Genomic DNA, 19,416 nt, shown 5'->3' on the forward strand with positions numbered 1-19,416 from the left:
TGTGTGTACATATATACATACATACTCTGCACCCAACTGTGTCTTCCTATATCCATAACACCTCTGAGACAAAACGGCCACTTTCCTTCTTGGCTATAGTTACTTCCACGTCATCTCAATCTACTTTTTGTTGGTTAAAATGTCCCTTCCCTTCCAGAGGTGATAATAATAGTATTAGCAGCTTATGTTTGGCAAGAGCTTCCTTGTGCACTGTGCTGGTCCCTCCCCTGCAGTCTCGCTCGAGACCCTCAGGGGCACCACTGCTACCCCCAAATGCCAGGGCCTTAAAGGAGCTAAGGTGCTTGCTCAAATCTACACAACTTGCCCCTCTATAGGCTGGCAGAGCTAGGATGCAAACCCAGGCAGTCAGATGCTATATCCCACTCTGGAGACGAAAGAGTCAATGAGGCAAATCGGGACTTTTGCTGATGCTAGACTTATAGCAAAATTAAACTCCAGCTGTTGTCTGAATAATTGAAATCTTCCCACCACTAAGTCTTGCAGAGTACTTAGAGCAGTGCCCGGCACATCGATGTTGGATACCAGCATTAGTTCTTGCCTCTGTGCCAGCTTTGTTAAAAAAAAAAAAAAAAAAAAAAAAAAGTATACCACTAGCACAGCACAGCCCTTGGCACATCGTATTCCAGAGTCATCTTTTTTTCCCTACTGCAGTTCTAAGTGTACCCTGTCCCTTCCATCGCCAGTCATAACCAGCTAGAAAGGTTAGCTATTAACTTGGTAAGTTGCTAACCTCTCTCCAGAAGAGCAAACAGTCCTCCCTCTGCTTTCTGATAGATTGCCCCCTTCCCCCATTATGTCTTGGGTCATGGGCAGATCGGGGCAAATAGATGAGATGGGAGGAGCCTAGGGGCTGTTGGACACTAGGTGCCCCCACCTTTGGAATGCACCTATTTGAAAAGTGAGAGGCAATGCAGTGTCTTGGAAAGAGCTCGCCTGGCCTTGAAGACAAAGAGATAATGGATTTAAATCTTGGCTCTGACTCTGGCAGCTGTGTGATCTCGCGATGGTTCCTTAACCTCTTGGAGCTTTAGTCTGTCATCTGTAAAATGGGGGTGGGGTGGTGGAGTAACTCTCACTTTAAGGGTTTGGTTGGTCTCTGGAAGGCAGTAGCATTCCATAACTGTCTACGTTGTTATTACAGTTAATAACAATATTAACTGTGCCACGAGGCATATTTCAGCCTGAAATCATTGTCCCCCTACCTGAGGCCTTGCTAGAAGAATTTTAATGGCTTCATGGCCCAACCCAAGCTTGTGAGAGCCTTGTCAGCCCATACCTGCATGTCCGTTCTCCGGGGTTCTTGGCCTAGACATCACACATTGATTTCTTTCAGAATCCCAAGCCCATGTAGGTCTTGGGAAAGTGGAAAGCTGCGGTGCCGGATTTGGGAAAGTGGAGCCGAGGGTGGTACACTGTCGGCTTAAATAGAACATCGGCCTGGGGCTGCTCCCGGGCGGGTTCCTGAGCTAAATCCTCCAACCAGTTCCATGACGTCATTGGGCCCCCTCCCCCTGCTCCGGCCCAGGGGCTCCAGGGGAGAGCGCAAGGAGGGCGGCGGTCCCTGCGCGCACTTTAGCCTTCCCTAACCTAGGACTGGGCTACCAGGCTCCCCTCCAAGCCGAGGCTGCGCTGAACCCAGGTATTTATAGCCTGCTCTGGGGCCGAAACAGAGAGCTCTTGTCCCCGGCAGCGAGCGCACACACGCCCGAAGTCGTGCGCACAGTCACACTGCGACGGCGGGCCGCCTGGGTCCGAGGCGGCGCTGCACGCACGGGGTGGGGCGGGGAGCTTCGAGTCCAGCTCGGCTCCTGAGCCCTTGGAAGCGGTTCAGGAATCTGCCGGAGCCCCGGCCCGGAGCGGTCCGCGCCCGCGCCCGCCTCCTCCCAGGCCGGACTGCGCCGTCCCGCAACTGTCGGCGACGTTCAACACTGCCTCCCTTGCGAAGACAATACCCACAGTTCTGGTTTCTTTGTGAGCCGGGGTTGGTTTGTTTGGCGGGGGGCTGGCTAGTGCGTAAGCAAGCAGAAGACTGGGTTAGGAAGCCGAAGCGCACGCTTCCGTGCAAATGCAAGGCACTGCGAATACGTATTCATCTGTCCCTCCCAAACGCGCTATGCCCCACTTCCCCCACCCCACCCCCCGGCCTTGATCTCTTGGATCCCTAAAATCCCCATCATTCTGGGCAGAACCAGCACCCGCCAGGATCTCCGTGCGCCCCGAGAGGGGCAGAGAGCCGAGGAGATGAGGGAGGCATTGATGCTTCCCTGCCCTGGCTGAGGGCTTTTCCGCGCCCTAGTGCCTGCCGGCCTCGTTGACCTGAAAAAGGCGGCGGATCTGAACCTCCTCCCTGCTGAGCGAGGCCGCCTCCATTTCAGCCCTGTCGATCCTATTTCTGAAGGTCCTCAGAGAAGGAGATCCCATAATTTACTTGATGACCTGTTTCAGTTTTTAGCAGCTAGGAAATTCTCCCTTCTTCTAACCTCGATTCACGGTGCCACGGATTACGTCGAATTTTTCTGCTTTAGAACGCAGATTGTTTTTGTTTCATCCTCTTGCGGTTGGGCTGTGTCTGTCTGCTCTCTGGAATGACCCCTCCCAGGCCAGATCGGAGAGGTAACCCAGGCCCCAAGGGCTCTGGGGCGTTATGTCCCCGTTAGACTTGACATTCTCTTTCTTGCGTTCCCTGCCACTGCCTTATCTTGATTTGTTCCTCCCATCTTTGAGGACTCCTTCTTAGTCTTTCTTTTTAAATCTTTTTTTATTATGGGTATTTTTAAGTCCTTAGGAAAGTAGAATGAGAAATCCCATGTACCCCAAATGTCACCTTCAGCAATTAGCAACTCACAGTTAATTTCCCCAGTTCATTTCCCCATCTCCATACTGAATTCTTTTATACGAAATTCTTGATAGTCTATCATTTCGTCTATACATACTTCTGTATTATGTTTAATGACGAGTCTTAAAAAAAAAAGAATTACCCCAATATTATCATCACTCTTAAAAAGTAACAATTCCTTAATATCAATAAATCTCCGGTAGTTGTTCAAATTTCCTTGATAATCTCATTGTTAAAAATAATTGGTTTGTCTAAAAGGTCTATAGATTTGTTTGATATGTCTCTAAGCTGTCTTTTGATCTATAAATTCCCTGTCCCTTTTTCCTTATATTTTAATATTTACTGAACGAAATGGGTCAATTGTGCATACAAGTCACTTCAGGATTATTGAAATGTAGATTCTGATTCTGGAGATCTGAGGTAAGGCCTGAGACTGCATCTGTGTGTGCTCCGGGGTGACCCTGATGCTGGTGTGAGGGACCACACTTTGAGAAGTAAGGCTGTAATGTTTCCCAGACTCTGGATTTTGCTGATTGCATATCTGAGATGTCTTTTAAACATATTCTCAGTTTATCTCCTGTATGTCTGTTATATTGGTACTTCTAGGTTTAGAGGCTTGATCAGATTCAAGGTTGACATTTTACATCAAATGTAATCAATTAGTTAAATGCCTAAACTTTGAGTACAGTTGACACTTGAGTTGACTTTTTGTCAAGACTACTTTATCAATGGGGGTATTTCCTAGTGCATCTCATTAGGAGGTTATAGTTTGCTTGTCTCTCTCTCTCTCTCTTTTTTTTTTTTTTTTTTTTTGGTGATGTTCAGATTTTTAGTGGGTTCCAGTGTGGTCAACCTGAATCCTCCATTATAGAACTCTTAATTACTGGATGATGCTCTTTGTCTAGACCCATTATTATAGTCCCTTAGTGGAAGGATACCCTTGAGGACACCTAGTACCCCTTCTGTGCTTTTCTTTGGGATCTCTACAAATGTCATTTTCTCCATGAATTCTTCACTGTCCACTCTCAAAAAAAGGATCTCTCTCTCTTCCGAATCTGTGTTCTCATGGAATCAAAGTTTTAAAGGGTCATTCAGTCCAACCACTTCATTTTATAGATGAGAAAAATGGAAGTTAAATTAGAATGGCCCAATGTCACATAGCTAATCAGAATCAGCAGATCTGACATTAGACTTTTGGTCATTTGGATTGGCAACCAAGAGGTCATGAGTAATTTTTTAAAGAGCGATTTTGGCAGCTGATGAGGGCCTAAGCATAGAATCTTAGCATGGTAAAACCAGATGGATATTAGATCTGGTAACCTCTAATTACCAAAATGAGAACAATGAGTCATACAGTTGGTAAGTGACCTTCCTAGATTACACAGCTAACTCTTGTAAGAGCTAGGGTTTAACTGGGGACTGCAGGGTGGGTAGGCGTAGTAGTGAGGAAACAGAGTCAGAACAGCCATGTGGTTTGAGGGCAAATGGGGCTGGAGAGAGAAGATGGAATCTAAAGGGTAATATGATTGAGGAGAAGGGTTTTCATGGATGTTTGAGGCAGAGAAGATACTCAATGAATGAATACATGTTGGATAAATGCACAGAGGGAGGAGGACGTTGGGAGTACCTAGGGTGGAAGTAAATGGAGTGGAAAAGAAGTGGCGGACATTGGTCTGAGGAGGATACTGGAGTCCTTTCCTACTCTACTGAGTGAGAAATGGGGGCAGGGGTGTCTTTTGAAGAGTGAAGTAGGGAAGTACCGGGCAATGTCTAGGGAAAACAATATTTCAATTACAGTGGGGAGGAAGAGTGAGGGCTGAGGAAGAGGTGGATGATATCCAGACACACTTGAATAGGTTCTGAAGGGCTGAGAGGAGGATGAGCAGGAGGAGAGGGTGGCCCCACCTGATGCTGGGGCTCTATGTCAGAGCCTCAGATATACACTCAAGGTTGGCTGACATAAAGACCTGACCGAGATCCTCCACCCCCTTTTTTGAGGGAACAGGATGCTGAGGTATTAGGCAAAAAGAAAGCATCTGAACCACCCTGTACAGCCCCAGCCTCCTATAGGGCCCAGGTGAGAATGGGGGTGGTGCTCACTTACAGTGGGAAACATTACTGCGTTGGTAGGTAGGGAGGGTGTTCTCTGTGAATTGCCTTGGCAAGTTGGAATGTAAGTTATACTATGGGGAAGGCTAGGCACAGGCCCAAGGTGTCCTTTGGTTTGAAAAGAGGAAAGTTGCTGAGGAAGAGGGTGAGCTGGATCCTAGAAAAGGCCTGTCATGGTAGCTGAAACTGGTCTGCACATAGGCCACAGAGTTGGGCCTATCTGCTTTTATTTCTGGTCTCATTCCCTAAACTGCCAGCCACCTCTTTTAAGCATGTTAAAATCCTACCTTTCCAGCTCAAAACCTATCTCTTCTATAAGGCTTTTCCCAATGCTCTCGGTAGAAACTGATCTTTTCCTTCTCTGAATTTTCATTGCTTTGCTTTTCTCTCAAATGTGGAATGCACATTCTGCTATGTATTATTCGCCTGTCCCCAGGAGACTTTCAGCTCCCAGAGGATAGGGCCCATATGTTACACAGCTCTATGTTTTCCATAGTACCTGGCATGCCTTATCCACATTAGATGTCCAATATAACTATTTGTTAATTGAAAGAAAGAATGCGTGGAGAAATCCCAAAATGGAAGGGTGTTCTTTAAAGAAACCTGACAAGGTTTCTTTCCTTCTAGATGAATTTCCACAACTTCCAAGGATGAATATATGGACCGAATAAAGTAGACATCTGAATGTCCAGGTTAGGGAGAGAGAAGGAAGGTTAATCCAAGTGTGAAAGAAGTAGTCCTCTGATCACAGCTAAGGGAAATCTATAGCTGAACAGCTTGTAACAAGAATAGGGCACATGGGGCCTGATTTACATGAGACATTAAGAAACAGAAGACAAAAGCATTTACTCATCTATTAAGAATGATGAAAACCGGGGCGCCTGGGTGGCGCAGTCGGTTAAGCGTCCGACTTCAGCCAGGTCACGATCTCACGGTCCGTGAGTTCGAGCCCCGCGTCAGGCTCTGGGCTGATGGCTCGGAGCCTGGAGCCTGTTTCCGATTCTGTGTCTCCCTCTCTCTCTGCCCCTCCCCCGTTCATGCTCTGTCTCTCTCTGTCCCAAAAATAAATAAAAAACGTTGAAAAAAAAAATTAAAAAAAAAAAAAAAAAGAATGATGAAAACCTACTTACTCTGTGCTAGACCCTGGGGGATGGAGCAGAAATGGGACACAGTCCTTGTCTTCAAGGTGCTCACAGCAGGTCAATGCTAGAGGCAGTAGTGTGCTGCTAAGTGCTTAACAGCAGGATCTCCAGGAGAAAAAAAAAAAAAAAAAGCAGCAGCAGCTCTGATCGTGGTGTTCATGGTATAAATACTCCCACTATGGCCAGTTTCAAGCTCCCAATGTGACATCACTGAAAGTAGGGTTGGATCTGATGCACCAGCAAGCAAGCTGAGAAGGAAGTAGATATCTACATATCTCCAGGGCCTATGGCCAGAACAGAGACATTTATTGGGAGTGAAAGAAAAGCAGCCAGGGCAAACAATGATGTCTGTTTTCCCCAGAGAAGAACTAAAGAGAATATTTTTAGTGTCAATAAGCTTATGTGTATCCCGAGGGAAGAGAAGGTGATAAATTGAGTGGTGTTACTGAGTGGTGATGGCATTATTGGAAACGTTGTCCAGTACTATCTATGTTAAAAAAAAAAATAGCCTGGCATATGGGTAAATCTTACAAGATATGGCTTTCCCTGCACTCAGAGGGGCAGTGTTATGTAATATTAAGGTATATCGTTTATTGAGTAACTGTTATGAGCCAGGCACTTCATATATCTTATGTCTAATCCTTACAACCCTGCAGTGTTGGTATTTGTAGCCTCATTTTTATAGATGAGGAAACATGGACTTAGTGAAACTAAGGAAGGTCCTTCTTTTCCGAATTTATCCAGGTTCATGGTAGCCTTCATGAGCCTGAAGATTCCTGCATGAAATGCAAATAATCAGCTCAAGAAGACAGTCCAACTTAGACACCATGTACCTGATGCCTGTTAACCTTGTGCTTTGTTACCTATGAGACCACTTTTTGAGTATTCTAGATACAAGGAATGGAGCCTTCATTTTAAGGAGGCCATTGAAAAAAATGGAGTCAATGGAGAGAAGAGTGGTCAGTATAGTCATGGGTCTGTATACTGAGTCACATGAGGAGCGGGGGATGTTTAGCTCAGTGAAAATAATAGATGATGTGGAAGATAGATCTTTAGCCCTATGAGGGGCAGTTACATGTTCTGTAACTGGAGCAAGAAGGAATGTTCTATGTGCCGCCAGAGGGCATAAATAGTGGATGGGTGAGGAACTCAGTCATGCATCCCTCAAACACTTATTGTGCACCTGTTTTGTTCCAAGCACTGCGCTAAGCGCTGACAGGGGAAGGATATGGCGATGAACAGGACACACATCCTTGTTCAACACTGGGAAGAACTTTCTGAAAGTCCGAGCTGTCCAGCAATGGAACAGGGTTTTCAGGAAAAGTAGTGAGCTTCCTACCCTTGGAGTACCCAGGAAGAGGCTGGATGTGCACGTATCAGAATGTGCCAGAATGAATCTTTTTGTCGAGTGGTAAATAGGACTAAATCCCCTTCCAGTTTAGAGTCTACGTTCAGCCTTGCTTTGGCAGGCTGGAGCGCTGTACTGAAAATGTGTCATCGTGACCCCCCTCCCACCAGCTTCACCCACCCAGCTGCGTGCTCTGTGTTCTCTGACAGTGAGCTGTGGTGGGCCAGATAGACTGGAAAGTGGCTTCCAACTGTGACAGGGATGATGGAGTTTTGGCGGGTTTGTGTGGGCTCCAGGAATGCAGCATTGAAGCCATGTACACACAACCTGCTTAAGAACATCCCATGGGCAGAAAATGTTTTCTTCCTCTTCAGCCCTCCTCTGTTGCTGTGCCAGGCGGGCACAATGGTGCCTTTGAGAGGGGCAGCTGGAAGGGGGTGTTGGCAGGGAGGCTGGAAGTAGAACATTGCAGCTGGGGGGGGGGGGTACCAAATTCATTTCCAGGAGCGAGCCTGCGCTGGGTGCCAGTTTCCAAAACAAAACTGCTGTTTCTCAGAGCCCATGGTGGTGGGTTGCCTCAGAGTTGGACAGAAGGCAAAGCCATTTCCTATATACTGCTCCACCCTCCCCAAGTTAAAAAACAAAACAAAACAAAAAAACCCAAAACCGGTGTATTGAGGCATTCTGCTCTGGATGCAGATTAACAGGTTTCACTGTCTGTCTGTGTTGCTCAGGCCAACTTGGGGTGAATAGAGCTTTCTGAAGGGTCCAGCTTTCTGGCGGACAGGGCAGGGCTGACTGCCATGGAGACAGGCAGGGCTCAGGGGCAGGTAGGCTTCTGGGCCGTAAGAGAGGGCTCCGAATGGAGACCCCTTCTTCTGCCTTTCAGGGTCACTTCCTCTGGTGCCACAGCTGCCTGGCACCATGACTCCCTCATGGGCTCTGCCCACTCACTGTCTTAACTCTCTTCGGTGGGAAAGAAGTGGGAGAACTCTGGCATTTCCTGCCCTGGGTTGACAGTTGTCTCAGACCCTCTGCTACTTTCAGAGGTCCCAGCAACCGCTCAGGGATGGGTGTGGGAGGACTTCCCACTCAAGGCAGTTAGAAGGCCCAAGTGCCAGGCGGCAAGCTCAGCCACCACCCTCTTTGTGTTTCAAATGCAGCAAGGTGGGTCCCTTTTATTTTGGTGGCTTTCAACAAGAGGGTATCGCTGGAGGCTGGTCAAGTGGTCATTTCCGTTAGTGTTTACGCTAATTATGGGACTTTTCACTCTTTGGTTCAATTTTATGATTAATAACTACAGAGCAATGACTTAATTTCAGGCACTGGGCTAGGCCTGGGGATACAGAATGGGTAAGACAGAGTCCTTGCTTCAGACAGCTGACTGCCTAATAGATATGCCAGATCCCGAATGGGAGCTCCACTCTCCAGGCATGTGCATTAGGCGGAAAGCAGAGTGTAATACAGAGGTCATTTCTTCCGGGGAGTGCTGCGGCACTGTGGGGGCTCATCTAATCCTAGAGTTCTTAGTTATCTTTAGGAGACTCAGTTTCCTTGCATAAATAATGGCAATTATATACAACGTGTAGAGTTGTTTTAAGGATTAAATAAGGTGTGTATGAAGATGCCAGGATGGAGCTCGTTGCAAGGGTAAATGATTGCTGATCCTAATGGACTTGAGATATAACACGTATGTGTGCACATGGTATGTATCTGATCCTTTGTTAGATTATATACCCTTCCAGAAAGAGTCACTTCTTCTACCTTCTTAATTCCTCTTCTGTAGAAGACCAGGATCAGCCAATTTATGACCTCCCTAAGACAGATAAGGGCCAACAAGTCATACTTGTATATTCTCTGTCTGTTGCGATATTCTCTGTAATAATCCCTGTCACATAACCCAGTTGTAGAAGCAGGAAAAGACTGGAATGCTTCTGTTCCCCGAGAACAGGCTCGAGGTTGTTGAATCTCCTGAGTGTGGAGAAGATGATGATTCTTTTCAATATTCTAAAAAGTCTAAGAGAAATGACACATATCCCACTGATAGAAGCTCACAGTTGATCATTACTTAGATGATGCATGTGTTTGTAGATATGGCTTAGGGAAGTTATTCTTTCACTAAGGGACCTTGGTGGTGGAAAAATTAAGCTCACCGGGGCAGAGGTTAGCACAGCCATCTTCCAGGAACCTGTCGCGGGGGTGCCTCCTAACCTGACATACTGCCACCTGACCCCAACCCGGGTCATCTGAGACTGCTGAGGGCCTCATCTAGCCACCGTGCCTTGCATCTCCCACCGCTTTGTGAAAATACGCACATGAGAATTCATCCTTAAAAGTTATCCCAAGGTCCTTGGAAGACACAAAGTATGTGTAGCCAGGAGTCTGCAGACAAAGAAAATCAAAGCAATTCAAAAAGAACAAAGGAAATGGAAAAGAACAAGAGAATAAAAGCATATGGATGAATGGAGGCTTGGAGTGAAATATAGGGTACACATTTGTGGGAGATGAAAAAGAGGGGTTGTTTAAGAGAGGGAAAAAGTTATGTGGCTGAAACTGCAAGAAAACAGTGGGATTCTGTAAGAGAAAATTGACAGAAATCATTTCTTCTTATTCGGCTGAGAGATTTTAAGGATCAGTGAAAGAAACCTGTGGCCAGCACATGGCTGAAAGAGGCGGAGAGGGAGGATGGAGCTGTGTTGAAAAATGGGTAAAGATGTAAGGAATCAAAGAAACATAGAGGTCGTTCTAGAATCCTGATTTAAAAAAATCTTTTTAATGTTTACTTATTTTTGAGAGAGAGTGCGCAAGAGGAGGAAGGGCAGAGAGAGGAAGACACAGAATCCCAAGCAGGCTCCAGGCTCTGAGCTGTCAGCACACAGCCTGACATGGGGCTCAAACCCACGAACTGCGAGATCATGACCTGAGCCGAAGTCGGACGCTTAACCGACTGAGCCACTCAAGTGCCCCTAGAATCCTGATTTTAAAGAAACGAGAGCTAATATTACTACAGGGTCAAAACATGGCCTGCAGTATAACAGTGCTGAACTGACTGCTGAGACTGTGGGCTGCTTTTCTTTTCTGCCCCTCTATAGTTTAAAGTTCTACCATGAATTTGGGTTGCTTTTACAATCAGGAGAAGAGTTGCCCCTGTAGCAGGAGGGAGCAGGAAGGAACTGAGGTAGGGACACCAGCAGTGCTGAGGACAGGGTGATGGTTAGGAGCAATGCGAGGTGGTCAGAGCTGCCTTGGATGGTCTCACTGTGAGGATGGTGCTGGAGTGATGGAGCCACTGGCCTTGACCAAGGAAGGGAACAGACTAGAAGGAGGATGTCTTGCTAAGGCCCACCGCAGCCGTCCTTTGACTCTAAGGCTTAATGTGTAATCAGGTGACCACCTTTTTATTTTCCAGGAATTCGAAATCCATTTGAATGCTCTTCTCACCTCTCCTTTCCCTGGGAGCATGTTTTCATTTCATCTCCCTTGGATTTACAGCTGGGTCGATGGGCTGAACGTTTGGCCAGTTCCCACCTTCACTACTCCAAGCTCTGAAGGGCTCTACTCGCCCAGACTGAGAAGGTTTCAATGCCAGAAGAGGCCACAGTGCTTGTAGATTTCTTCCCTCTCATTTAAGAGCGTGCGATATTGTAGGTGGATACTGAGGCAGAGTAAGAATGCCCCCAGTCGAAACTTGTGCCACCTAACTGGCCCGGGTGAGCTTGGCCAAGCTACTTAACCTGTAAAGTTCTTGATTTCACTCTTTTGAAAAATAATGGCCCTTGAATGGATTGGAGTAGCTAAAGGTATCTGCCCAATCCTAAAATAACCTGATGCATCATTTATTAACTCCTTTACGTGTACATGGCTTGCCAAATGTTAGTTTTAGAATTTAGGATTCTCATAGACAAAGCCCATACCATGATGAGGATCAGCTATCCCTACCACAGTGCCCAGCACACTCCCTTTTGTAAAATTAAATGTTCAAAACTTGAGATGAAATTCGCATAAGACAGAATTAACCATTTTGAAGTGTATAATTCAGTGGCATTTAGTACTTCCACTCACACTGTCTTTTCAAAGTGTTAGAAGAACAGTCACTTGGGTGGGTTCCATTTTGTTGTAATAACGAAATGCTGCACTGCGCCTCCGTGCTTGCTTAGCCTCTTGTGAGCTCACGTGCAGGAAATTCTCTAGGTCTGGGTTCCTGGGTCACGTGATCTACAGATGTGCTTTCAGTTGAGTGTATATTGCTAAACCCCTCTGTCAAATGGTCACCACTTGCATTTCCATGGCAGCGGCTACGGTTCCCATTTCTGCTCCTCCTCCCCATATCTGGGGGCAGGGGCGATGAGGGGGTGGGGTGGGATGGGGTATGGATGCCACAGACCAGGTAAAAGTAGCGAACTAGCTCTATCAGCATCAGCATGGAGAGATCTCAGGAACATCATGGTGCATGAAAAAGGCAAGTTGTGGGGCACAAAAGGATTGCGGGGGAACTGAGTTCTATCTGTAATATTTTATTCCTTTGATTAAAACATACTTGAAGGGAATAAAACAAAATACTGACAAATATTTCTAAGTGGGGGGGGGGAATGGGAGTATTTGATATATCATTCCCAAGACTTTGTTGCATTAAAAAATTCCTCAATTAAACGTTGTGGCGGGGGGGGGGGGGGGAGGAGGGGGAACCTGATGTGCAGATTCCCAAAATATACTGGATAACATTTTTTTTGAGCAGCTTCCAAATTTGGATTCACTTTTCCCCATGCAGAAATTCATATTAGTGGAGCCAGCTAGCCTTCCCTTGTGAACATTGTTTTAAAGTAGATAAAATATCAAGGAATTTTGGAAGTTCTTATTTTTAGCCAGGAAAATGAAAAATTTCCACAGCATGTAAAATAAGTGCTCGAGTTGAAGCCTGCCTGGTTGGCTCCACCTAGCTATGATCACGTCTAAGAACCTTTTTCCAAAGCTATTCTGGGCCTGGGGTGGGGGAGGTGACTCACTGGGTCCCTCCCTCACCCCAGCCCCTATCTGTTTATTCAGGTGAAATCAGGTGAAAATGAACCTTAATGGCAGCTTTGGGAGGGAGGGAGAAGTCAGAGACTAAGAGACCCCGAGAGAAGCCTGAGACCAGGGATGATGACAGTCATGTGGGTGACATGCTGGCTTCTTAATTAGCGTCAACCACAATTTACGGAGCACCCATTTTCCAGGAACAACACTAGCGTTCATAGTTGCCAGAAAGGAAGCATTTAGAGCGAGCATTTGCAATATTTGTTATCTTCTTTTTTTGATAAAGGTAAAAATCTCATGCCTACTTTAAAGGCTATCTGAAATGTTAAAATAAATAAAAGCGTATGAATAAAAGGAGATCACACATGCCCCATACTTAGTTGAGAATCTGGGTTCTAAACTGAAGTGCCAGGACTTCCTTGAAAGTCCTGGGTCTTGGGCAAATCTGGATTTGAAGCCTGATCTGACCATACATAAGCTGTAGACCTCAAGGGAGCTCCTTGCCTTCTCTCAGCTTCAATCCCCTACTCTGGAAAGGTGATGACACCTGCCACTTAGGGCTGCTTTGCAGATTCTGTGAGGCAGTTAGTTCCACTGCTAGTTTAAAAAAAAAACAACAACAATCATGAAAACTTTAATCTGGATAACAGCCTTGGGAAGTAGCCTAACCCCTTCCCCCCCATTTTATAGATAAGAATACTGAGGCCCAGACACACTGTTCAGCAAGTTACTTGACCTAATTACAGAGCTGGCCTAACCTCCTGGTCTTGTCTGGGCCAGGCGCCTTTCACTGCACCCTCCCTGGCCGAGTGTCCGAGGCTGAGCAGGAGATCTAGCGTTACCTTCTCCCCTGCCTGAGTCTCTGAGTGGCTCAAAACAGCATCTAGAGTGATCTGCCTCATGCGGTTCCCCAGGACCCCTGGGTCTAATTTCCTTAGCACTAGTCAAGTGAGTATACTATATTAACCAGCTGTTGTGTGTTCTGTCGACTGGGCTGTAAGCTTTCCGAGAAGCAACCAAGTCTCCTAGTCCTTCTCAACAAGCCATTAGCCTCAGAGAAACAGGTGGTGTTTCCTGTGAGAGACTTTTAATGGAGACCTTTCCTGTGTAATCTCAGGTTAGCTTTTGAGTTTTACCACCCTGATTTTTACCAGCGTCTCTCTCTCTCTCTCTCTCTCTCTCTCTCACACACACACACACACACACAGAGCAACTACATAGACTTTACTATCTGTTCCCCTCAACCCCTTAGCAGTTTGTGCTCTCAAGTTACTGACCCTCTCAGCCTCAGCTTCCTGACCCATAAAGATGTGAATATTTGCCCTCAATGTTTGATGGATCAAAATAAAATGAGATGCCGCATGGGAAAGCGTTCTGCAAACTTTAAGGCATAACTCTGACTCCTATGGTCCAGCATGAACTGATTCCTTTCTCAAATGAGGTTAGGACTGTGTCTTCCGTTCTTTTAAAGCATTTCTCAGCAGACCCACCTGGCTGCCTCAGCAGAGACAGAACCAAATGGGCCCACATTCAACAAAGGAGGAAAAACCTGTGTATCCGTGCTGAAGCATTCACAGAGTTTCTAGCACTTTTAAGGTAAATCTCTATTGGGTTCAAACAAAACTCATTCCAGGAGACCTCGAATCTTCGCTCTCACAAGTTTCCAGCAATAGAATCTTAGTCAAGTTACTTGATGTATCTGAGCTTCGGTTTCTTTATTTAAAAAAATGTGACGAGGGGCACCTGGGTGGCTCAATTGGTTAAGTGTTCGACTTCGGCTCAGGTCACGATCTCACAGTTTGTTGAGTTTGAGCCCCGTGTTGAGCTCTGTGCTGACAGCTCAGAGCCTGGAGCCTGCTTCAGATTCTGTGTCTCCCACTGTCTGGCCCTTCCCTTCTTGTGCTCTCCCTCAAAAATAAATATATAAACATTTAAAAAAATGTGATGATATTTGCCTCACTGGGTTATTGTGTCAAACGAGGACACATTACAGTAGGCAGCGGAAGCATGTGACCTTTTCCTCTCCCCTTTGCACTTTTCTCTTCTTTGTTTTTACCCTCCTAAACTTCCGGGTCTCAACTTGCTTTTCCATGAAATGGGGATAATAATACCCGACCTACGCAGCTCATAGGGTTGCTGTGGGACAATGTAATAAAAGCCGAGCTAGGGGTTTGAAAGTGGTGACGTGTAGTATAAACACCTGTGTGGAGTTATTCTTGGGACCACTGACCTTGAACTGATGAGTGTGCTGGTCCTCGTGGGCCCGGGCTGTTGTGTGTAGCGGCCACATTTAGCAGGTCACTTAACCAGCTTCTCTTACTGCTCTGCCCGAGGCTCCTGATGCTGTCATAGCTACCTCTGGTGCCCTGCAACCCCTGTCACTCACATGCCTTGCTCCCTTCTGTCTCTCTGTCCCCCTCTGGATCACAAGTCTACCCACTGCTCTCTGGATGCAAAAAAAGGTGCCGGCCCCAATCCTGCGGGTGTTAGAAGCCGCCTGTCCCAAGACCCCTCCCCCCCATTCCCCTCATGAATAAATACTAAAAAGACTCATTATGGGTAGATAAGGAAAACAGGAAATGCTCCCCAAAGTCCCCAACAACCCACAGCATGAACTATCCCACCCCCTCCAGAGGTCACCAGCATCTTTTGCAGGGAGGCCACTAGCCCCCCATGTGGTTGAGGAGGAGCCCTTGTTGTGTCTTGGCCCCAGAGGGAACCAGCAGCCGGGAGGGCGAGCTGCACAGGCAGGGGAGCCGAGCTGCTCTATTCTGGGCACAGTTTCAAGGCCAGCTGCAGGGAGAACAAGCAGTTGCTGTGTGCCTGCAGCTGGCAGTGGTTAGGCTGGGGCTGTCCCTCACTTGGGGTATATTTAAAGAGACCCCACCAGGCGATCATGCCAACGCGAGAAATGCACACACATTTCTGTTGGCCGGGCTCAGGCTCCGAGCCCAGCCCTGTCCTCCTCTGCAGCTCTCTCCCAGGCAGTGGATTCAGAGAGGTGGGCTAGCTCCTCAGCCTCTCCCCGGTGTAGCTGGTCCCACCTGGGGACACAGAGCCCTGGCTCCTGGGCCCTTCTGCCCTCCAACTGAGCCCTGAGCTGGCCAAAAGTTCTAGGGATTAGCCCTGACCAGATCCTCCCACTCTGGGATTGGTAACCCGGCAACGGAGGGGAGAGGCAGGCAGATGAGTCAAATAGAAGCCCAGAATCTCTGGCTTTGTGTTTTGTTTGTGAAAACTCCCTGCGCGCACAGGCTGCCTTCTGCAGGGAATGGTGGGGCTTTCCCACACTGCTTTAGGCCAAATGCTCCTCCTCAAAGTGGTGCCCAGGCCCAACTTGACTGCTAATTCAGGCTTAGGGACAAAGCTGGTGGGCCAGGGCGAGCCCACCCTGGCTGAACTCTTTGGCTGCCTCTTTCATTTGTTTTTCTCAAGTGAAAACAAGGCGACAGGCATGAATCCCACGGGAAGATGGTGTGGTAGCTGAGAACCATGGGCAAGGGAACCAACGGCCTGAGGACCCGCAGAGCAGAGGCAAGCTGCTGTGCATAGACCTTTGGCCTTTCAGGTGGCCAGAGACCAACGAAGCCCTCTCACAGTGGTGAAGAGACTTCTGAGGGGAACCCAGCAGGAGTAGGGTGAGCGGGTGGGAGGCGGGCAGCTTATCAACCAGGGGAGGGAAACCTCAGGCAAACTGTGTGAGGCAGGCTGCTAAAAGTGCCAGAAGAGTTAGCAACAGGATCAGCTACGTAATTTGAGGGGCCCGGTTCAAAATGAAAAGGCAGGGCCCTTTGTTAAAAAGTTTTCAAGAATTTCAAGATGGTGACCGAAGAGCATTGAGCTGAGGGCTCTTCTGAGCAGCTGCACAGTTTGCATGCCCACGAAGCCGACCCGGGGTACCTCTGAAGTCGGCTCCTTGAAGCAGCTGTGAAAGGGGGGCGGAGCGAGCTGGGGGGTGTCTGCTCCCAGGCTTTGACCAGCTTTGGGACATTGCCTCTCCCCACCAGCAGCTTGCCTTTCTGTGCTGGCGACAACTGAGTGTTCGCCTCTCTGCGAAGGGGCAACTGCAAGGCCACAGTGGGGGCAGGGCTGAGGACAGGAATGGACCTCTAGGCCCCAGAGCCCCAGGGGTTCTCTGGACGGGCCCAAAAGGGCAGGTCCGGTGGTTGGAACCGTGAGTGAGGCTGTAGCGGTGTTTGGGAATAGGATGGAGATATGACAAGTGGACTCCACTCTGGGTCACCTGTTCAGGACCCAGGGGATATGTCCTGAGGGTGTGTGTGACAGTCCAGGAGCAGAACTAAGGTCTGGAGAAGGCTTATTCCCACCTGAGGACTCACCTCCAACTCTATGTGGTCATGCAGCTTCTTGCAGGTGGCCGCAAAGGTCTCCGAGGTGCCAAATTCAAAGTACCACAGTTTGTTCTTCATCCTGCGCCACGAAGCAGAGAGCTGACTCAGTATCATGTGTTTGAAGTGGTCATGCAACACGGCTATGCTGTTGGGACTGGGAGGCCCAAGCCCTCAGCTTTCCCCACTCCTGTGTTTTTAGCACTTGTTGATCAGATGATAGGGGTAGAGATTTTTCACCAACCGTTCCGGCAAAGAACTTAGAGAAAAACCCGTTCATTTCATAGACATCATGGCTACTCGGCTGAACCACCAACTGCTCTGAACTTCCTGGTCAGAGCAGGAGAAAGGTGTGTTTGCCTCTGGATCTGGATCAAGGGAAGGTTCTATGAAAATCAACCAGAGGCGACAAGTGACACCATTCTCTGATCATGGTCCTCTCTACTGCTAATGCAGAGGGACTTCAGGTAGAGCCCTCTCTTGAGTATAGCTGGGGTAGGAAGGGAAGATCAGACAGACTTTTGAGACTTGAGGTATATTCAGTCTTGGCACAGAGAAGAGATAGTCCCACACTAAACCCACCAACACATGTGCTACTTTGTCCATGTTCTGACTGAGGGAAGCAGAATGGAGAGAATTAGACACAGATTTGCAGATAAAGTGAGAAGAGAAGAAAAAAACGGAGTTGTTTGGGAGCAAGAGTTCTCCCCCCACCACCTCTTCCTCAATTGTATTTGCTCAGGTTATGACAATATTTCATTTAGGGGTAGATCTTGTCATTTGCTTCAAAGTAAGAGCTCAACATTTAGAGCTTTACAATTTTTCAACATCTTCTTTAGTGGGGGAAGGAAAGGGATTCCCACGTAGCTGGGGGCTTTGTGAAGTCAGATGGTGTGTCCGGACACTTGATCATTTTGATCAGATCGTCTCAGCAAGTAGTGTGTCTGACTGAAGGTATTCTATTTCCATTCCCTCCCTCCCAACTGTCGTCCCATTATCAGGGGCTAGCTAAGAGAAGGGACACCTGTCCAGTTTATAAGATGGCAGATTTGGCCAGGGAAGGATTAAACAAAATCACATTTTTCTTGGCACGTTCTTCAGGAGAGAGGAAGCCACCTTGTGTGCTGGTGATCCTCTATCCTCAGATTTGTGAACTAAGAGGAAAAGAGCATTCTTTGAAGGGCAGAAGGCTCTTATTTCTTCCTCGTATTCCTTGGGGCATAGCAGATGACTCTTCAGAATAACAGACAACTTTTTATCTCTGCATTTCTCAAAGAGTCTGCCTGGAATGTGAAGATGCGACTGTGTTCTTCCATTGTATGATGATTCCTAAGAAAGACCTAGTTGACGGAGCCTTTCTGACTCTACCTGTGCTTGAAAAGAAATGATAAATAATGAGGGAAATAAGAATAGGCAAGATTTAGGGGCGCCTGGGTGGCGCAGTCGGTTAAGCGTCCGACTTCAGCCAGGTCACGATCTCGCGGTCCGTGAGTTCGAGCCCCGCGTCGGGCTCTGGGCTGATGGCTCGGAGCCTGGAGCCTGTTTCCTATTCTGTGTCTCCCTCTCTCTGCCCCTCCCCCGTTCATGCTCTGTCTGTCTCTCTCTGTCCCAAAAATAAATTAAAAACGTTGAAAAAAAAAATTAAAAAAAAAAAAAAGAATAGGCAAGATTTAGGGAGTTACGCCTAATGTAGAAAGTCAACAGATTTGGGTATACTTGTAAGTAGACCAGTGCTACTCAACTAGTGTGCTGTAATCAGGCATGCCTGGAGTATCGATCCCCTCAGTCTTCGGGGTGGCCAAGTTGGAGCTGAGCCCCCACTGTCGTACTGGGCATTCTCATCTGTATGCTAACCAAGTGCTTTTGTTTTCCACGCGTGCCACGAAATGAAAAATATTGGGTAACACTGTTCTAGATCACTGGTTCTCTGTATGCACAGTAATGTGAATACAAATCACCTTCATTAAAATGCAACTTCTGATTCAGTTGTTCAGGACTGGGGCCTAAGAATTTTGTGTTTTCTAGCAAGCTGCTGGTGCTGGTCCAGGGAGCACACTTGGAGCTGTGAGGATGTGGAAACCACATTTGTGGTTCTGAAACATTGGTCTTCGTAAGAATTGCCTGGAGAATGCAATTAAAATGCTGCTTCTTGGGCTTCTAACTGTAGAGAGTCTATGCGATAGATACGGGGCCCAGGAATATGCATTTTTATGAGTGTCCAGGGGATCATTATGTAGGTAGTCAGCTGTCAGGACTTTAAGAAACATTCCTCTAGATCTCAATGAAATGGCAATCAAGGAACAGGACAGACGGATTAAGCCTGACAGGATTCTTCAGGGAGGATTAAATGAGGGCCAGTGCCTTTCAACAGACAATGATGGCGAAAGCCTCATGACAGGAAAAACACAGATTGTCATAAATGTCAAGGTTGAGCATTCCTCTCCAGCAGCGAAAGCATCTCTGTAGCCAAGAGACCTGCATTGTGATTCCATTTTCAAATATCACTTCTGGTCTGAATCATGACTTTTGAAAGTTATTGCCAGGAGATTTAGAGTTTTAATAAAAATTTCCGGAAGCCACCAGCTATTTTTGCCCAGA

At 47.3% G+C, this 19,416-nt stretch overlaps 1 protein-coding gene across 6 annotated transcripts in view; it reads right to left on the reverse strand.

Moving 5' to 3' along the window:
* Positions 1–19,416, reverse strand: part of DGKG (diacylglycerol kinase gamma) — a 203,024-nt gene that overhangs the window by 39,346 nt on the left and 144,262 nt on the right. For all 6 annotated transcript variants that reach the window (XM_058730764.1, XM_058730765.1, XM_058730763.1 and 3 more), the window contains one exon: positions 16,810–16,900. In XM_058730764.1, coding sequence (XP_058586747.1) covers positions 16,810–16,900 — 91 coding nt within the window. The remainder of the gene's footprint in view (positions 1–16,809; positions 16,901–19,416) is intronic.

The sequence above is a fragment of the Neofelis nebulosa genome, chromosome 5 (genome assembly GCF_028018385.1).
Source record: "Neofelis nebulosa isolate mNeoNeb1 chromosome 5, mNeoNeb1.pri, whole genome shotgun sequence".
NCBI lineage: Eukaryota > Metazoa > Chordata > Mammalia > Carnivora > Felidae > Neofelis > Neofelis nebulosa.